Here is a 19,515-nt window from a genome sequence, read left to right as displayed (position 1 = left end):
ATTTAGACTAATTGTTTAGCCCATTCGTTTTTTTACTTACGAAACGCTTGGGAACTTGTTTACTTTCTCTTACAACACTGGAGTCCGGTTAAATCCGGTTCGTCTTGGTTTAATTTCCGTTTTCAATCCAGTTATAGTTTTTGGTCAGAGGATAAACAAACTGTGATTTTATTTATTCAAAACTAATAAATTCTAATTTTTAGTACAGATTAAACGAAAATTAACGCATCCTAGAGTCAAAATAAAAGCATACAAATATAAAGAAATGTAAGCAAAAAATAATAATTTGTTTTTCTCCCTTTTTTTTTTCTTTTTTCTTTTCCCTAATGATCAAAGCTGAACTAAAACATCCTACCCAAGTTAAACAACCTAACAAAGAAAAACTTATTTAAGTTACTGTGACCAACAACTAACCTGTAAACCCCAAACCAGATCCCATTTTAGACCATCACTTCCTCAGGTCTTTTATAAAGCGTGTATCACGCTTTTGATGTCTGAACTATCAGAGCTAGGATTCGGGTGAAATGCTGATTGTCTTGAAGATGACCCGCCACCTAGCTTCAATGAAAGAGACTGATCGGATTCTCCATGTTTGTTGGACTCTGCAAGGCTGAGCTTAGACATACCAAGAAGCTCGTCAACATTGATAGGAGCTTTCGAGTGCACAGCAGTTGGTCTGAGAATTTCATGAGTTTCCTCTTTCTTGGGTGGTTCAGGAACATAACCAGCAGGCCATATTGGGAATGGAAACGGGTAATATGGTGAAAAGTAGGTCGGATATAGTATGGGGAATGAGCCAGGTAGTTGCGGCTGCGGTTGCAGTTGTGATTGCAGTTGTGTGGTTTCTTCTAGTCTGGAAGAAGAAGAAGCAGCAGCGGCAGTTGCGGTTGGTTCCCCGGTGGTAGAGTTTGTGGAGTCCATTGATTCACATTCTTCGATTTCCAAGATTGACGGTGCGTGAAGTGAGCTAGGAGCAAGTGTCTGATGAATAGAGTCAGCACCTTGCATTTCAGTTTCCACAGGAATATTATCTTCCTCTGGTTCTTGCAAATCCATGGGAATATCTCCAACCTACAAGGACAAATCACACAGCATAAGCAGAATAAAGAAAGAGAATTACATTTCAAGATCACATTCCCATGAGAAGACCAAAATGCTTAAGCAGGATTGGCTACAAAATGATATCCTCAAGCATATCAATTAGAACCCCAACAGACTTCAACTTTTCATATTGAAATGTAGAAGGCAAACCAATCCACCTAATAAGCTTCTGAATCCTTTAAATCAGTATCTCAACACATTTTGTAACCACTCCAATATAAATAAAAATGGTGTTTTTGAATGAAGAAGGAACAAACCTCATCAGGAACCATATCAAAGAGACTAGAACGTCTTTTGCGACGAGAGACATTGGATTGTCTGATGAAATACTTCTGAGCATGGCTAGCAACTTGTGTAGGTGTCCTAGTGGTCACATAGTTTCTTGAGATACCTCTCCAATCACCTTTACCCAGCTTCTGTAAACCTAATAAGAACATCCTGTGTTCTTCCTCTGTCCATGGAGTTCCTACAACAAAACCAATATCAAACACACATCAAAATCTTGTTACATAAACCAGATCACCACTTGTTACATAATGCAATCAACGACTTTGATGCAAAATAAACTCAATTACAAAAATTTGGAATTTGATAAAAAATTTAATCTCAGAAATCAAACGAAGATACCTTTCTTTCTCTCGCGGCTAGAGGAAGAGCCAGCAACGAAATCCTCAGAAGCGTAACCATCACCAGCGACATGGTCAGGGACATCACCCGGAGAACCCGGAGTGTTGGACCCGGTTCCATGCCCACCCGATCCAGAACCCGTGTAATGGCTAAGATTACCCATACTTGCACTTTTCCGGATCGAACCTTCGGTGAGCCGAACACCAAAGAGCTTCACGCCGCGATTGGGACAAGTCCGAGAGTTGTGGCCATTGTGATTGCAGTGAGAACATCGACGAGTCATACCCGACCCGATTTGCTTCTCTTAATCGGATCTGATCGAAGTCTGAAACGCTCGCGGATCGGATCTTAGTTGATCGCAGAAGAAGCACAGAATCTAATTGTGAGAAAGAGATAGAGAGACAAAGGAGCGGAAGAAAGACAATAATATCAGTTTATCTGGTCGGATTTATTACATAAATTCGATTTATCTGGCCGGATTTTTTTTTTTATTTATTTATTTTTTTTATTTTCAGTTTGTTTTTCTTTTGCTCTTAGTATGTTTATTTATATATATAAAAATCGGAAATTATTTGGTGTATCGTTGGTGGATTTTTTTCCTTTTCCATATTTCATATTTGACTTAATTAGTCAATCCAACGTGTTCTATTATTAGAAGATTTATTTTAGAAAAAATGTTGAATTACTTTGAACTAAGAAGTCCAACTAGCTATTACTATTAATTATTAATGGCCATTTTTGTATAAATTTTTTGGAAAAAGATGTATTACAGGCTAATCTCAATATCCAAAGTTTTAAATTTAGGATTAAAAAAAATAACAGCTTTCTCTGTGATTTCTTTTTAACATTATGACATATATCTTAAATAAGTTACTATATATTAATGCCACCACAAATAGTATAGCTGTAACTAATAACTCTTTCTATATAGACTAGTTAATAGGTTTAATGCATTTGTGATTATCCAATTGTCTTATGCTAAATCATTACAATTTCCTTATATTTTTCTATTTATATAAGGATGGATATCTATACAAAAACTGCAAAAAGAAAAATTAAGTATTTATGTACAAGTGTTAACCCTCCACCAGAAATTAACAATTGGCATGAATATTATTAGCCACAAGATTAATTACACTATTCAACATTTTAAAATATCTTAATAGCCCTTCACGCGTTCCATACAGAAAGCTTGACTAGATTTTAACAGTTATAAACACAAATAAGTAAAATATGACATCTGTTTAATAAGTTATCATAAGAAAAATGGTAAACAAATGCCAACATCCTACACATAGAGAAAATCTAATTTTTGGTCATATAGTAAGGCGACAAAACTATTGTTATTTATTTAATAATCTAAACTGAAAATAAAAGTAGACCCATGACTGAGTAAAATATGTTATCTTAAGAAAGATAAACATGATTGTGATTTCATTTCTTGCTAAGATTACAAATACCATAATATTTGTATTAGACACCCCCTAACTCCAAAAGTCATATCTTATAATACTAAGATATATTTTATTTTGTGGTTAATTGTATTATTATTATAGATTTATAGTTCCATAATCATTTGTATGGATTAGAAGAAGAATAAATTAAAAGGCAATGCAGTTTTTGTTTATGAACAGAAAAAAAAAAATGGACGAACATTTTGGATTTTAGATGATAGAAAGAGAGATAATATGAGTGGATGGGTTTAGTGATATAGATTAGGAGGTCCCACGTTTGAAAATGCCACGTGGACACGAGGAGAGCGGCTTATCCAGAAAGGAACCTTTGGTCAGATCTTCTTATATTATTGTGGGATTCCTTCACAAAGCTTTATCAGCCGTCCACGTGTATTTCTCCCGTCGGTGGCATATTCGCATATTATTTCAGATTTCTTGTCATTATTTCATCTTATTATATAACAACAACAACGTTACTCAAATCTTCTTTCACCTAAATTATAAGTTTCTAGCTATTTTTAGCCACATACATAGTGTTTATACCTTTCTCCAACTTTTTATACCAATTTGATTTCATCTTCATTATAATATCCTTTTGCATGCCGTGGAGGATCCCAGTGTTTGTATTTTTAAAAGTTGAGAGACTTTGACAAAAAAATTGAGAGAAACCCCGGGAAAACGTTTTGACTGTGATTGACCCAAGTAAACGTGGACCTTGGGCCAATTTAAATCTCGAGGCCCAAATGCTGTCTGCTTCCAAGAAATTATCGAACATTGAATAAATGATGAGTAATGAATTATTTTTCGGTGGAAACTGAAAGTACAGTGTCTCGTTGAATAAATATGAAAATTTAACGGACTTTTCAAAATTGGGAAAAAACAAGGAAATTTATATCGGAACATTAAATTCTCAATGTACTCGGACCGACATGACAACATTAACTACTGCACTGTCCTACTGTAGCGTGTTCTTAATATTATTTGACCAGAGAAAATTAAGAGTATAACTATTTATGCGAATTTTCCTAACCTAGAAGTGTTGTATTTCTCGAAAAAAGGAGGGAAATGGAACTATGAATTTAAAATGAGACAAAAAAAAAATCGAATTAAATGCAATACAACAACCATAAAGTGAAATGTAATTGAATTTTGGCAGGCACTCTGATACTACTAACCTGGTCCCCTTTCTTATGGGCTAAGCTACAGTTTCAGTTTTCGTCTCTGCATTTACTTCTTCATTCTTTCTTCTCCTTTGCTGCATTTGAATTCACTCCTTTATCAATTTCTTCTTTTACTGAGATTCTTTTGGAGACTTTGATTACTTTCATCATCTGAGTTTAAGGTTTTGGCTGAGATATATGGGTGGTTTTGATTTGAATAAAGACGGTAACAAGCAGAGAAGAAACGGAGATTCTTGGCATTGCCTGGATTCTCATAAACATGGCCGCTCTAAAAGGTACTCTCGCTTCAATAGTTTAAGCTCAATCTTTTCACTAATATTGAATCTTTATCTTAAATCCATTAATGGGTTTTTGAGATTATCTCTCGATGTTTCTTGCACACCAATGTTTGCTTAAACGTCTCTATGATGAAAACGACGTAGATAGAGACTGTTATGCAAAGAAGTCTGTTTTAGAGCTTTTTCTGTTTAGAATGTTTCTTCCTAGAGGCTAGAACGAATTCTTGTTTATGATCTTCCCAGTGCGTCGTCAGAGCGGGATCTTCACACTTCTGGTAATGGAGCTTCACAATCTGCAAACAACTTCACTAGAATGCAAGTAAGACACTTTAAAGCTGTATTTCATATGATTGTTTTTTTCTTTTGAGGTTGATTTGTATTTTTCTGGTCCATAGGCATCCTCTGTTCAAACAACAGCAAACAAGAGACCAAAACCACTGCATAATTGTCAGATGTTAACTAAAAACAATGTGTCTTCTAACGACAGAGCATCCTTGGAACGCGATGTAAGCGCGTCATGTTTCGTATCTCCTCGTCTTTAACATGCATTATCATGTCCAAAAAGTGAATTGATCTCATCTGAATGATCTTTGTGACTTGGCTACACAGGTTGAGCAGCTTCACCTTCGTCTTCAACAGGAGAAATCTATGAGAATGGTGTTAGAGAGAGCAATGGGCCGTGCTTCGAGCAGTTTGTCTCCAGGGCACAGACATTTTGCTGGTCAGGTAAAACACTTCAGTATTTCTGCATTTTACTTAAGAGTAAATAGAAATTGTGAGACTTTAGATTTTACATGTGAATTTGGATGATTCAGGCAAATGAACTTATCACGGAGATTGAGTTGCTTGAAGCAGAGGTCACGAATCGCGAGCATCATGTGCTTTCTCTATATCGAAGTATATTTGAACAGACAGTAAGCAGAGCACCTTCCGAACAAAGCTCAAGCATTTCTTCTCCAGCTCATCATATAAAGCAGCCACCAAGAAAACAAGACCCAAATGTTATTTCAAATGCATTTTGTTCCTCCAATAATTTCCCTCTAAAGCCGTGGCATGCTATGGTTACTCTTAAAGATTCGAGTAGAAAAACTTCCAAAAAGGACCAATCTTCTCAGTTCCAGTTCAGAAACTGTATTCCTTCAACAACAAGTTGCTCAAGTCAAGCAAAAGTAAATGAATAAAGACTAACTTCCCCCTAATTTAGTCATTGTTGATACTTCTTCTAACTTTTATATATTCTGTTGATTTTTCTGTCAGTCCCACTTCTTAAAGGATTCAGTAACAGTGAAGTCTCCATCTCAGAGAACTCTTAAGGATCATTTGTACCAATGCCCAAACAAGTTGTCTGAAGATATGGTCAAGTGTATGTCTTCAGTGTACTTCTGGCTCTGCTGCAGTGCCATGTCAGCAGATCCTGAAAAGAGAATCCTATCAAGATCATCTACTAGCAATGTGATCATCCCCAAGAACATTATGAATGAAGACAGAGCTTGGTCCTGCAGATCCATGGTGGAAGTATCTTGGATCTCATCAGACAAGAAAAGATTTTCTCAAGTAACGTATGCTATCAACAACTATAGGTTAGTCCAACAATAGCAGTTTTTGAAAACAACATCTGAATTTAGTTCCATCACAAGAACTCATGATTTTAACTTGCAGGCTCCTTGTTGAACAACTAGAGAGAGTTACTATAAATCAAATGGAAGGCAATGCAAAGTTAGCCTTTTGGATCAACATATACAATGCTCTCCTCATGCATGTAAGAATATATTGATCTGATACAAAATCCCTTTACATCTGCTAATTCATGCTTCTATGAGGATAATCTTCTATATATCTTCTCAAGGCATACTTAGCATATGGTGTACCTGCTCATTCCCTCAGAAGGTTAGCTTTGTTTCACAAGGTATTCTACTTTGATCTCAATGCTTGACATGAGAACAGATTCATATTTGAGCAGAGACTAATGGGTTTCATTGTCTAATGTCTAGTGCAGTCTGCGTATAATATCGGTGGGCACATCATCAATGCAAACACCATTGAATACTCTATCTTCTGCTTCCAGACTCCACGGAATGGACGTGTAAGAGTCTTTACTCCTTATCCTTTTTCAAACAGAAAGAAGAATCATTGAAAGAATCCTATGTTGCAGTGGCTTGAGACCATTATTTCCACCGCCTTGAGGAAGAAACCAGCTGAAGATAAAGTAAAGTCAATGTTTAGCCTTGACAAACCAGAGCCACTTGTCTGTTTTGCTCTTTGCATTGGTGCTCTATCAGATCCAGTGGTAACTTCTTTTGACGTTTTATTACTAATCTTATTCACATACATATATTAAATTTTGTCACATTTCAGTCAGAATATGTTGGTTTACTTGAGCAAAAGAATAGCTTGTAATGGGAAATTACATGATGGAAGTGATTGCAGCTAAAAGCCTACACTGCATCAAACGTTAAAGAGGAATTAGATGCTTCAAAAAGAGAGTTTCTTGGAGCAAACGTGGTTGTAAAGATGCAGAAGAAAGTGTTATTACCTAAGATTATAGAGAGGTTTACAAAGGAAGCTTCTCTGAGCTTTGATGACCTGATGAGATGGTTAATAGATAACGCAGACGAAAAGCTTGGAGAATCAATACAAAAATGCGTACAAGGCAAACCAAACAACAAGAAAGCATCGCAGGTCGTCGAATGGTTGCCATACAGTTCAAAATTCCGTTATGTTTTCTCCAAGGACTTGATGGAGAAAAAGCCCTGGTGGGTTTAGAAGGATATTGCTTGTGTTATAATGAAAGCTTTCGATGCCCTAATTCTCTCCCTTGTATGTTTATAGTGAGACAATGAAAAAGGCTATCCTTGTGTACAAGAGAAACTATCTTCTTTCCCAGACCGCTCTGGCTTGATTTTTCCTTTTTTACAAAACTAACTAATCTAACTGCTAATTGTGAAATCATAATGTGACATGTATAGTTTGATAAGACAGTGGAACATTGTTGATACGACGACAAGATTTGACAATTTTGGACTTTTGGTCGATGTAATATAACACAAGAGTGAAGAGATTGTGGTTTGAATTTAAGAGTGAACGGTCACAAAACAACAATGTTTAAGTTATTCACAACTTTGCATCATTATAGATTTATAAGCCGAGAAGAGCATAATCTGATTTTTCTTCTTGGTGATACTTTGCATTTTCAAGGTTAATAGTTTTCTTCTGGATCATCATTTTCAAGATTATATGAAAATAATCTAATTAGTACACGTTCATTAAACAAACATTTCGTTTATTCTTGTGAGTAGAAAAATAAGAGACGGATGTTTGACCGTTGACTGGAAATCTATATGTAAGTGGGGAATGCACGTGCGGGTGTCACTACACACACGTGTGCTTCGCTGGAGTGGGTGGTTTTGGGTCGCATAAGAATATGTGCGCCACGTCAATTCCACATGGGTAGCCCATAAGATTTTACGCACCACCCAACTTTCGAAGCTCTCTCTCAAGATTCTCCAATATGATTTTCATTTTTTATCCTTATAATCATTGAAGAAATTATGACTTTAAACAAAATCATTGAAGAAATTATAATCCCTATCTTTATTTTTGGCATGGGAATCTCAATGATCGATCATATTATTACCATTAGTAATAACAAGCCTCAATTTTAACGTCAAAAAATAATCAAAACTGTCACATACGCATTTTCGTTAATAATTAAAGCTTAGTGTTTATTTTTAAAATACTATAAGAGTCCAACAATCATGTGATGCAAACCTCAAATTCCGAGCTTCTCTAGAATAAGAATAAGCTGCTTTGTGTGATGATCATAATTATGCATGTTGATTGATTTTTCCTAAATCTAAAAAATAATCAAATATTCCAGTTAACAGATCTCAGTACATGTGAGAGGACAATTAGACAAAATCTAATGTACTATTTGTTTAGAGAATAATTGGTTAGTTAGGTTAAGGAAAAAACAGAGAGTATAAAATATCCCCAATGATGACCTCGTTCTACAGCCAAAATGCTGTAAAGAACATTCAAAGCTAATATACACATGCATGAAACATATGATTAAGCAACTAAAACCATGATTATTAGTCCTACGCAATTGCCAAACATATAAAATGATTACAACACATACTTTTAAAATATTCCGTTGCCTATGATTTTGTTTTGTGTTGTGGTACTCAACTTTGGATTTGGATCTGTGATGTAGGCCTGCAGCTTTTATTTCAAATAATATATATATATTTTATTTCCGAAGGAAACTAAGTAATCGAAATGGTGTATTCAATTCAATATTTCACTTATCATGTAAATTGAGAAACTAAGGTAAGACTGTAAGAGAATGCTCATACCCTTCTGCACTACCTCCAAATAGACGAGGCTCTACTGAAAAAATCGGAATAATGTGAAATAACAAGTTGCTGTTTGGACGCCATATCTCAATTTGCTATATCTACAAATTAACGATACCAAAGTGCTAGTAGGGGCTAAATGCAGAAATTTAAGCCATTCACCATTACGGATAGAACATGAAATTCTCATTTAAGCTATGCTACTTGAATATGTTCTCGTTAAGAATTGTTTCACCCTAGTGCAAGATCCGCGGTCATGCTCAATTAAGTGCTAAAAGTTAGACTAGTAGACCAAATTTGAATCCGATATATATATTACCTTGGTGCCGAACTCAAACTTAGACATGCTCGAACCTCAACACCAAGAACACTCGATGTTTTTGCCAATACTTACATAAAAGCTATTGGAGGATCACTAATAAATGATTGATCATCAATCATCATGCTTTGCGGACTCTCTTTTTCGTTGAGGGGTAAATGATTACAAATAAACATGCGCGCGTGGATATAACGCACTTGGTCAGTGCGTGTGGCACAAGTCAGAGTGAACACGTGGGACAGCCAGATCACACTGAAACACAACTCCGACATCTTGTCGGATCTTATGTAAAGCGTTGGGTCCCACTTTTCATAATATCTCTCACCACGAAACCCATCTTTTTGCTCTCAATTATTGTCGCTCATTGCCGTATCTCTTCATAATTTCACTATATACATGTCTACGTTAGGCGGAAATTATTAAATTGTTTTTGGAATTTTAGTTTACATGTTATTTTTTTCTAAATAAACATGAAATATATTTACAAAAGTATATCCAAACCATCATTTTTTTATTGTTTACATATACACTAATGACACTTTTATTTGGATTGTGAATTATGATTATGCAACGATCACTAGTAGTTTACTAGAACAATTAAGTTTACATGCTTCAGGCATTGTAAAACAACTATTTACAAAAACTGAAGTTAGTCTACAACTAGTTTTTGTGAAAAGAAAGGAATATTAGACGATAAAAAAGTAGGCAGCAGTTAAAGGAATCAAATAATTAACAAGTTAGCATTGATTGAGGCGGATGGTTACACATGATAAGGAGCAGGCGAGTGAGGAAACAACACAACACGCACGATCACGCTGTTATGACCCACATGCTCCTATCTCCATGTTACTGTACGCAAAGTGGTTATACATTTACACACACTTGACCAATATTGCTCACATTTAAATTTTTATTTCTAAAGGAAAAAGCACAAACATTTAAAGGTTTTACTGACGGAAGAAACGAAAAAAAGTAGTAGCTTTAAAATGTCATTGTTGATGAAAGTAGAAACCATGATGATGATATTTATGTGCAAATATTCATCTCACACGTATATCATTGGTTCATAACCGTTGGTTGGTCCACAACTTTGAACAAGTTCAGATTCTTTTTGATTGTGTTTTGTACCAACCACTCCAATTAGTCAATATTCCATTATATCCAACCTCAAATACTATTTTCCCTTTTCTCTTTAAAAAATATTTGGACAAATAATTGGCTACACTATTGGAGATTTGACTCAGCTCGGTATGCCGTAACTAATCAAGATACTATTTTCTATACTTTCTTTTATTGATATCCACATAATACATGTACTTTGAGTATAATGACGTGTACTTGATTAAGACAAAACGAAGTACGAGAATTATTGTATTTATCAACTTTGAGACATACTACATGATATGGATCATGAAAATTAACACAAGTAGTGCAAATTGCGTTATCCATATACAAAAAACATCGCACCTTGATGATTCACTTAATTGTAGATTACTTTCTCAGAGTGGTCCGGACATTTCTATTGGTTTTAAAGACATTGGCTTTAAATCTTCAGACACAAAACACATATACATGTGTACACTTGAAAACATATTGGCCATCTTATTTGTTTTGGACAAACTGCCATCTTATTATGCATGGGTTCTTGTAAGGAATAAACTAAAAATGTTTGTGAAAGAAAAAGAAAAACACAAATATTGAGAAAGTACAAAAAGAAAGACATGGCAAAGGCCAAAGGGGGGACACAAGTTGGAGATAAAGTAATACAAGTCCAAAAACAAAGAAACAATAATGATGGATTGTAATTAGCCACCTGACAAAATCTCTCATCATTCAAAGTACTATATTAATCCCCTCTCTTCTTCATTACCATCTCACATCTCTCTCTATTTCTCTTCCACAAAGAGTCCTAACTTCGAGTTGAAACAAACACCATTTCTCATCTCTATCTCAGAAAGAACAAACCATTTCGTGTTCTTTCTTTCTCTATTCTCATAAGGAAATATAATTCCTGAAACTGTTGAGTTCTTGTGAAAGGAAATAAAAAACATGATGATGGGCAAAGAAGATCTAGGTTTGAGCCTAAGCTTAGGGTTTTCACAAAATCACAATCCTCTTCAGATGAATCTGAATCCTAACTCTTCATTATCAAACAATCTCCAGAGACTCCCATGGAACCAAACATTCGATCCTACATCAGGTATATACTTAAATCTTCTCTGTTTTTTTTTTTAAAGAAACAGAACAGATTTCAGAATTGAAGTATGAGACTTTTCTTCGTTTCCAAGTAAAATAAAAACAGATCTCAAACTTAAAATTTGATTGCTCTTTGCAGATCTTCGCAAGATAGACGTGAACAGTTTTCCATCAACGGTTAACTGCGAGGAAGACACAGGAGTTTCGTCACCAAACAGTACGATCTCAAGCACCATTAGCGGGAAGAGAAGTGAGAGAGAAGGAATCTCCGGAACCGGCGTTGGCTCCGGCGACGATCACGACGAGATCACTCCGGATCGAGGGTACTCACGTGGAACCTCAGATGAAGAAGAAGACGGGGGCGAAACGTCGAGGAAGAAGCTCAGGTTATCAAAAGATCAGTCTGCTTTTCTCGAAGAGACTTTCAAAGAACACAACACTCTCAATCCCGTAAGTGTAAAAAAGTCAGAGGAATCAAATGATAATTATCGTAATTACTTTGAAATAACCAAGGTTATTATCATAATTTACAGAAACAGAAGCTAGCTTTGGCTAAGAAGCTGAACTTGACGGCAAGACAAGTGGAAGTGTGGTTCCAAAACAGAAGAGCTAGGTGAGATTTTCTTGTCTTAACACCAAAATTGTAAAATTACATTTATACCCCCTTGTGTAGAAGTTTTTACTTACAAGGTCCGATTTGGTTTTACAGAACCAAGTTAAAGCAAACGGAGGTAGATTGCGAATACTTGAAACGGTGCGTAGAGAAGCTAACGGAAGAGAACCGGAGACTTCAGAAAGAGGCTATGGAGCTTCGAACTCTCAAGCTGTCTCCACAATTCTACGGTCAGATGACTCCACCAACTACACTCATCATGTGTCCTTCGTGCGAGCGTGTGGGTGGCCCATCATCATCGAACCATCACCACAATCACAGGCCCGTTTCTATCAATCCGTGGGTTGCTTGTGCTGGTCAGGTGGCTCATGGGCTGAATTTTGAAGCCTTGCGTCCACGATCGTGATTTTTTATTTTAGTGGTGGGAAAAGGGTGTTTTGGTATTTTTCGTTATCGTTATATAGTCTATCTGTGTGGGGTCATTGTAATTTTGGATGATTGGCCTTCTCATGAACTAGTCCTATGTATGATGCAACCTTAAAAAGATTTAAATTAGCAAAAATTAGTTACAAACTTGCTATATTAACCAAAAATTATGAAACTATCTTTTTTTGATATCTTACAAGAGTTCTAAATTAAACCAAAAATTCACAAACGTCTTCTAGATAAATACACAGTTTCTGAGCATGGTATAAGTGTAGCTTATATGCAGTTGCTCAAAAAAGAAAAGAAAAAGAAGTGTAGCTTATTTGAAGTTCTTAACGAAATCATGAAATCTTGTGACCTAATCTGACTTCAATTGCTTTTCCGATTCAGATCTGACAAAGATGTATGAGCAATTCTTATTGGGTCTTAATGGGCTACATTATTATGTCGGCCCATACGTTTAGTCTTTCGTCGTCGTTTCCATCTGCGAAAGCGAAACTCTCCTATTTCTCTCACTCAAGTCTCATTCTTACGATTTTCTTAACGAAATCTTTCATCAATCGCTACACTTATAGCGACCCAGATGCCAAATTCATTGATTTCTCGTCTGGTATCTCCTTCATTACGATCTCAGCCCTCAAAAATCTCAGCTTTACGTTTTTTAACAACTGTCTCAGCCGCCGAGAGATTATACGGCCAGCTTCAAGGATGCACAAGTAATCTCGAGAAAGAATTAGCTTCGGCTAATGTACAATTAGACTCCTCTTGTATCAACGAGGTACTAAGAAGATGCGATCCAAATCAATTTCAATCGGGTCTTAGGTTTTTCATATGGGCAGGAACTCTATCCAGCCATAGACACAGTGCTTACATGTATACCAAAGCTTGCGACATTCTTAAGATTAGAGCAAAGCCAGATTTGATCAAATACGTTATTGAATCTTATCGGAAAGAAGAATGCTTTGTTAATGTTAAGACGATGAGGATTGTTCTGACTCTGTGTAATCAAGCGAATCTCGCTGATGAGGCATTGTGGGTATTAAGGAAGTTTCCTGAATTTAATGTATGTGCAGACACTGTTGCGTATAATTTGGTGATTAGGTTGTTTGCTGATAAGGGAGATTTGAATATAGCTGATATGTTGATAAAAGAGATGGATTGTGTTGGTCTTTATCCAGATGTGATTACTTATACGTCGATGATCAATGGGTATTGCAATGCGGGTAAGATTGATGACGCTTGGAGGTTAGCTAAGGAGATGAGTAAGCATGATTGCGTGCTTAACAGTGTGACGTATTCTAGGATTCTTGAAGGAGTTTGCAAGTCTGGTGATATGGAGAGAGCGTTAGAGTTGTTGGCGGAGATGGAGAAAGAAGACGGTGGTGGATTGATTAGTCCGAATGCGGTTACTTATACTTTGGTGATTCAAGCGTTTTGTGAGAAGAGGAGGGTTGAAGAGGCGTTGTTGGTATTGGATAGAATGGGAAACCGAGGGTGCATGCCGAATCGTGTTACTGCTTGTGTTTTGATTCAGGGGGTTTTGGAGAATGATGAGGATGTGAAGGCTCTTTCTAAGTTGATTGATAAGTTGGTGAAACTAGGCGGTGTTTCTCTTTCTGAGTGTTTTAGTTCGGCTACTGTGTCGCTAATCCGTATGAAAAGATGGGAAGAGGCTGAAAAGATTTTCCGTCTGATGTTGGTCCGCGGGGTTAGACCTGATGGTCTTGCGTGCAGTCATGTTTTCAGGGAGTTATGTTTGTTGGAAAGGTATCTCGATTGTTTCCTTCTGTATCAAGAAATCGAGAAGAAGGATGTGAAATCAACAATAGACTCGGATATACATGCGGTTCTTTTGCTCGGTCTCTGCCAACAGGGGAATTCTTGGGAAGCTGCTAAGCTTGCGAAATCAATGCTTGACAAGAAAATGAGATTGAAAGTTTCTCATGTTGAGAAAATCATTGAAGCCTTGAAGAAAACTGGTGATGAAGATCTCATGAGTCGTTTCTCTATTGATTAATTCAATTTATTCAGATAGTATGCTTTTATTATTCATATAAGAAGAAGGATTATTGTGTCACACAATCATCACTGAGCTTATTCGACATTGGATGAATTAGTATAGCGATTGAACTATTTGCTCATTTTAAGGATGCAAGGGCTCCTTGGTCTTGCGGTTGAGTCTTGGTGGGGCAGACTGTTGATCCTGGAGAAGAGGTACGACGTATTTGACGAGATCTTCGTCCGCCATTATTAAGTGGTCACCGGTTACATTCACAAACTGCACTTTTCCAGCAACAACCAATGCTTTCAGACCTATCCAATCTTCTATATAGAGCTTTGTCTCTTGAACAGGGAGAACATGTGTTAAGTCACCATCCGGATAAAACCCGAACCAAGATGACTCTTTTGGAACAATAACCGTATCGTTCTCAAACTGTATAAAAGAAAAACAAATCATCACGAGAGGAATCAGAAGATAGTAGACAACTATAATAGTTAAGAGAAGAGAAGCGAACCAGGACAAAAACCAGGTTCTGTAAACTTGCGAAACGGTCTTTGTAAGTTGTGTTTCTTTCGTATGGTCTCTCATTGTTAAGCTTAGGTAGATACTGACAGTCTTTCAGGTACCCTGTCACATTCTGTGAAACAGAAAAAATAATGTTAAGCTTAGGTAGATACTAATTTGTTGATTTTGCAAGTTTCCTAATAAACTATGGTGAATAGAGACATACTTTAGGGTTTTTGAAATAACCACTAGGAGCAAGATTATCCTGCAAAAGTCATTCAAAGATTTTAATTAATTTTCTAATTGACGACTTAATCATATGATGTAAAGAGAGAGAAAGAGATCAATACTTGAACAAAGTCGCTGTAGGGATTTTCCTTGCCTATCCCATTTGCTATGTCACAAATTAAGCCAGACTTGAACAAGGAAAACCAAAAACAACAGAAAAATACAATGTTGTGACTGTGATTGATTGATTAAAAATGAAATCAAAGATATATATTTGATATTTAGAGGAAATAAAAAAGCTTACAGTATTACACCGAAGAAGATCGGCGGTGCCAGCATGAGGACCAGCCAAGGATATATAGTTGTGAACAGGAGGCCCACCTTCGCAGAACTCGATTAAGCCTCGAGCCACTAAGCTCCCCTGTTCCATCATTCATCAACATCCATGAAACTTAAACAATATGTACATATAATGATCAAAACCCGATTTTAGGGTTTTCAAGAACCTGAGCTCTTCCAACAATGTTGTATCCTTGACTCAACTCTTCCATCTGCGTCACCTTATCACACGCTACTTCCGCTTGTTGTGTAAGTGGTATTAACCATGAAGCGCCTATTGGATTTCCCTCGCCAATTTCTCTGGATTCCATACCAAAAAAAAAAAACAAGAATCAGATCAAACCAAAGACATCATCATAAATAGTCACTTTGCACGTCTTAAGTATCAAGAACACATAAATAGCCATAATCTTTGGATTATCAAAAGGACGAAAGAGTTGTGGATTGACTTACATGCAAAAGCCAGGTGAGCTAGAGAGGTTACTGAGAAGCTGTGTGAAGTTAGCATTTGGAGCATCAGAACATTGTGTTCCGATTTCAGGAAACACTACGAACGGAACTGAAACAGAGACATGAACCATGGCTAAGAATGCAACCACCACCAAAACACAAGACATCGTCAAACCTTTCTCCATTGTAAACCGCCAAAAGTACAAAAGCTGCGATTGGCGTTTATGTTTATATGTTTATGATATTTTGTGTCTCCAAGAACATTTGAGATGGGAATATATAAAGGGAATAGAAAGAGCGTCATGTGGTTGGAAGTTGTGGCCAATTAAGAGTTAACAAATAATTAGATGAAAAAATGGACGATGCTGATTGGTTTTTACATTCTCAGTATGAAATGGACTGTGCTGATTAGTTGAGATATTGCATTAACGTTTTTGGTAGCATTTTGCATGAACGCTCTGCTTCCTAGTTCTTCCTCTAATGACATCTCCCGCGTTGCCTCTTTTAGTACGTGTGTGTATCTATGTATTTTTTAACATATTACTAAGGACATTTCATATTACAATTACTTATAAATCCAATCATATTGTATTTGAATATGTTTAACAACAAATTTATTGTCATGTTTTTAATACTAAAATAACATTGTAAATAGGATGGATCGAATGTAACTATGATGCCGTCCAAAGCAGGATGGATATTACGGGACGACAAAGGCATTTTATCTTGGTTCAGGTCAAGCTAAGGGAGTGAAGACTTGAAATGCTCAGGAAGGTGAATTTTTAAGCTCTCATCATGGCAATGCCGAACTGTCGGAGTCATATGATGGTTACACAAGAGTCATTTTTGAAGGAGACAAGAAAGGAGTTGTGGACTTAGTAAATGGTAAATGTCTATATTTTGGAGCCTACATTTGGATCAGAGAAGTACAAGTTTGGAAGAGAAGATTTCAGGAGATCTGTTTGAATGTGTGATAGAGGATTATAATTTCCAACAGTACTCTTCCATTGCATTAATAGTTTAATACTACTTGGTACCACTTGCCATTAACAGAGAGATATTAATTGCCTTCTTATAACAAGTAAAAATATTGTTTGGAATTTAATATTATCTGAAATACAGATTAACCTATCTCATATTTGGTTTATGTATTACACAAGAGGAGAATGCATAAAAACTATATATTTCAAGTTTTTATATAATTCTTAAATCCACAAACTTGCGCCTTGTATAATGTATAGACTAAATTTTAATTTGACAACTAAATATACAAATAAATTTGCTCCTTCTGTAAAGAATAAAATCTCTAAATATTTTTTAGATAGAAATAATACTTACAATGGACACATTGACTCACTTCTGTAAGCAGACAATATAAGTTATTGATGACTCTGATCAATACTGCTTCAACAAGCATCGAGAAGATGCATTATATTGGTTAGTTTATGTATATTGAAGATGTTGCAAAAGATTGGCCAAAGTTAATTTATAAATGGGCTTTCTTGGGAAGCTGCTAGCTATAAGCTTGTGAAACCGATGCTTGATAAGAAAATGAGATTAGTTGGAAGTTTCTCATGTTGAGATAATCATTGAAGTCTTGAAGAAAACTGGTGATGAAGACCTCATTCGTCGTTTCTCAACGGATTAATTCGACAATTCATATAGGTATGTATATATCAATATATCAATAATAAGGATTCTTGTTCTACAAAGTCATCACTAGGCTTTTTCGATATTGCATGAACAAGTATAACAATTTTTTTTTGCTAAGTATAAGTATAACAATTGAGGTTTTTGCTCTGTTTTAAGGATGCAAGGGCTCCTTGGTCTTGCGGTTGAAGCTTTGTGCGGCAGGCTGTTGGTTCTGGAGATAAGGTACAACGTATTTGACGACATCTTCTTCTGCCATTCTGACATGTCCACCGGGTACACTCACAAACTTCACTTTTCCAGCATCATCCAATGTTTTCAGACCGATCCAATCCTCTGTATAGAGCTTTGTCTGGTTAGCAGAGAGAAGAGTTTCGAACTCACCATCCGGATAAAACCCAAACCAAGTTGAATCATTTGGAGTAATAACCTCATCGTCCTGAAACTGTAAAAAAAAAAAACAGAGTCATCAAGAAAGGAATGAGAAGATAGTTGAAAAGTCTAGATGGTTTTGATGAGACCAAACCTTGACAAGAACCAGGTTGTGTAAACTGGTGAAACGGTCTTTGTAAGTTTGGTTTCTTTGGTTTGGTATCTCGTTGTTAAGCTTAGGTAGATACTTAGATCTTTCCAAGTACTGTTTCATATCCTGAGAATAAATAAAAGAAAAACAAAGATTTTGTTAAAACTTTATGTTGTTGTTTTGATCATCAATCACTTATTTGTTGATTTTGCAAGTTTTCTTATAAACAAATGGTGAATGGACTTACATTAGGGATTTTGTAGTAACCACTAGGAGCAAGATGATCCTGCAGAGTCATTGAAGATTTTTTATTATTTTCTAATTGAGTCTTTAATCATGATATATATAGAGAAAGAGATATATATACTTGAATGGTCTCGCTATAGAGAGCTCCCTTGATCAACTCATTAAATTTCTTACATGCTGGATCGGACGTTAACTTAAAAGAAAAGAAACAAAACAAAACAATCGTTGTTGTTACCTTGATTGATTAAAATTAAATTACAGATAAAAGTTTTAGATAATTTGAGGAAAAATAAAAAAAGCTTACACCACAAAGACCCCTAGGAAGAGAAGAAATGCCAGCATGAGGACCAGCTAAGGATATATAGTTGAAAACAGGAGGTCCACCGTCGCAGAACTCGATCAAGCCTCGAGCCACTAGGTTCCCCTGTTCCATCATTCATCAAACATCCATGAAACTGAAACGTGTTATAGTGATCAAAAAACCTATTTTAGGGTTTTCAAGAAAGTGTATCAAGAACCTGAGATCTTCCAACAATGTTGTATCCTTGACTCAACTCTTTCATTTCCTTCACATTCTCACATGCTATTTCTGCTTGTTGTGTAAGTGGCAAGAACATTGAATTTATTACTCCATTTCCAATTTCTCTGGATTCCATTACCAAAAAAAAAACAAGAATCAGATCAAACCAAATACATCATCTTGTTCATGCTATATAAAACAAAAATAAGTAGTCACTTTGCACGTCTTATATAGCAAGAATACACAACTCTTCTACATGGCCCGATCTTTCGGTTATCAAAACGAATAAACTATTTTGTGGATTGACTTACAAGCAAAAGCCAGGAGAGCCAGAGAGGTTAGTGAGAAGCTGTGTGAAGTTAGCATTTGTATCATCAGAACATTGAGATGCGATTCCGTGAAGCATTATGAACGGAACTGAAACTGAGATATCAACCTTGGCTAAGAATGCAACCACCACCATAACACAAGATCGCTTCAAACCTTTCTCCATTGTAAACCGC

General features: G+C 36.1%; 6 protein-coding genes and 4 long non-coding RNA genes across 14 annotated transcripts; 4 read left to right on the top strand and 6 right to left on the bottom strand.

Moving 5' to 3' along the window:
• Positions 1-116: 116 nt before the first annotated feature.
• AT5G47390 (myb-like transcription factor family protein) lies at positions 117-2,243 on the bottom strand. Its single transcript, NM_124110.4, has 3 exons — positions 1,729-2,243; positions 1,359-1,567; positions 117-1,071 (listed from the first exon to the last, which is right to left on the bottom strand). Exons 1-3 carry the CDS (start codon positions 2,009-2,011, stop codon positions 466-468), a joined length of 1,098 nt encoding a protein of 365 aa, NP_199550.1. The 5' UTR covers positions 2,012-2,243; the 3' UTR covers positions 117-465.
• A 943-nt stretch (positions 2,244-3,186) lies between these two features.
• AT5G07005 lies at positions 3,187-3,488 on the bottom strand. Its single transcript, NR_142968.1, has one exon. It is a non-coding gene; the product is annotated as an other RNA (long non-coding RNA).
• An 871-nt stretch (positions 3,489-4,359) lies between these two features.
• Positions 4,360-7,738, top strand: AT5G47380 (electron transporter, putative (Protein of unknown function, DUF547); the record flags this gene model as incomplete). Of its 5 annotated transcripts, NM_124109.3 has the most annotated exons (12): positions 4,421-4,638; positions 4,885-4,960; positions 5,037-5,147; positions 5,251-5,367; positions 5,457-5,810; positions 5,899-6,221; positions 6,301-6,400; positions 6,488-6,547; positions 6,638-6,724; positions 6,794-6,928; positions 7,069-7,394; positions 7,471-7,540. In NM_124109.3, exons 1-12 carry the CDS (start codon positions 4,541-4,543, stop codon positions 7,538-7,540), a joined length of 1,857 nt encoding a protein of 618 aa, NP_199549.2. In that variant the 5' UTR covers positions 4,421-4,540. The 5 variants fall into 5 exon arrangements, with proteins under 5 accessions (NP_001331656.1, NP_001331655.1, NP_001331654.1 ...); NM_001344716.1 differs by having other exon boundaries at positions 4,360-4,638; positions 7,069-7,738; NM_001344715.1 differs by having other exon boundaries at positions 4,360-4,638; positions 6,997-7,738.
• A 1,245-nt stretch (positions 7,739-8,983) lies between these two features.
• AT5G06995 lies at positions 8,984-9,254 on the top strand. Its single transcript, NR_142967.1, has one exon. It is a non-coding gene; the product is annotated as an other RNA (long non-coding RNA).
• A 110-nt stretch (positions 9,255-9,364) lies between these two features.
• Positions 9,365-9,621, bottom strand: AT5G06985. The gene has a single exon (NR_142966.1). It is a non-coding gene; the product is annotated as an other RNA (long non-coding RNA).
• A 1,383-nt stretch (positions 9,622-11,004) lies between these two features.
• Positions 11,005-12,741, top strand: HAT2 (Homeobox-leucine zipper protein 4 (HB-4) / HD-ZIP protein). Its single transcript, NM_124108.3, has 4 exons — positions 11,005-11,515; positions 11,651-11,961; positions 12,045-12,124; positions 12,221-12,741. The coding sequence occupies exons 1-4, from the start codon at positions 11,365-11,367 to the stop codon at positions 12,528-12,530; spliced, it is 852 nt and encodes a 283-aa protein (NP_199548.1). The 5' UTR covers positions 11,005-11,364; the 3' UTR covers positions 12,531-12,741.
• Positions 12,742-13,133: 392 nt separating this feature from the next.
• Positions 13,134-14,567, top strand: AT5G47360 (Tetratricopeptide repeat (TPR)-like superfamily protein; the record flags this gene model as incomplete). The annotated part of the gene is made up of 1 exon (NM_124107.1): positions 13,134-14,567. The coding sequence occupies one exon, from the start codon at positions 13,134-13,136 to the stop codon at positions 14,565-14,567; it is 1,434 nt and encodes a 477-aa protein (NP_199547.1).
• Positions 14,559-16,347, bottom strand: AT5G47350 (alpha/beta-Hydrolases superfamily protein). Its single transcript, NM_124106.3, has 7 exons — positions 16,077-16,347; positions 15,791-15,923; positions 15,589-15,705; positions 15,407-15,472; positions 15,283-15,321; positions 15,067-15,189; positions 14,559-14,984 (listed from the first exon to the last, which is right to left on the bottom strand). The coding sequence occupies exons 1-7, from the start codon at positions 16,256-16,258 to the stop codon at positions 14,694-14,696; spliced, it is 951 nt and encodes a 316-aa protein (NP_199546.1). The 5' UTR covers positions 16,259-16,347; the 3' UTR covers positions 14,559-14,693.
• Positions 16,348-16,762: 415 nt separating this feature from the next.
• Positions 16,763-16,968, bottom strand: AT5G06975. Its single transcript, NR_142965.1, has one exon. It is a non-coding gene; the product is annotated as an other RNA (long non-coding RNA).
• A 909-nt stretch (positions 16,969-17,877) lies between these two features.
• AT5G47340 (alpha/beta-Hydrolases superfamily protein) lies at positions 17,878-19,505 on the bottom strand (the record flags this gene model as incomplete). Its single annotated transcript, NM_124105.2, has 7 exons — positions 17,878-18,168; positions 18,250-18,372; positions 18,494-18,532; positions 18,614-18,685; positions 18,797-18,916; positions 19,011-19,137; positions 19,324-19,505. The coding sequence occupies 7 exons, from the start codon at positions 19,503-19,505 to the stop codon at positions 17,878-17,880; spliced, it is 954 nt and encodes a 317-aa protein (NP_199545.2).
• Positions 19,506-19,515: the final 10 nt, after the last annotated feature.

The sequence above is a fragment of the Arabidopsis thaliana genome, chromosome 5 (assembly GCF_000001735.4).
Source record: "Arabidopsis thaliana chromosome 5, partial sequence".
Classification (NCBI taxonomy): domain Eukaryota; kingdom Viridiplantae; phylum Streptophyta; class Magnoliopsida; order Brassicales; family Brassicaceae; genus Arabidopsis; species Arabidopsis thaliana.
This window is presented reverse-complemented; position numbering and strand designations above follow the sequence as displayed.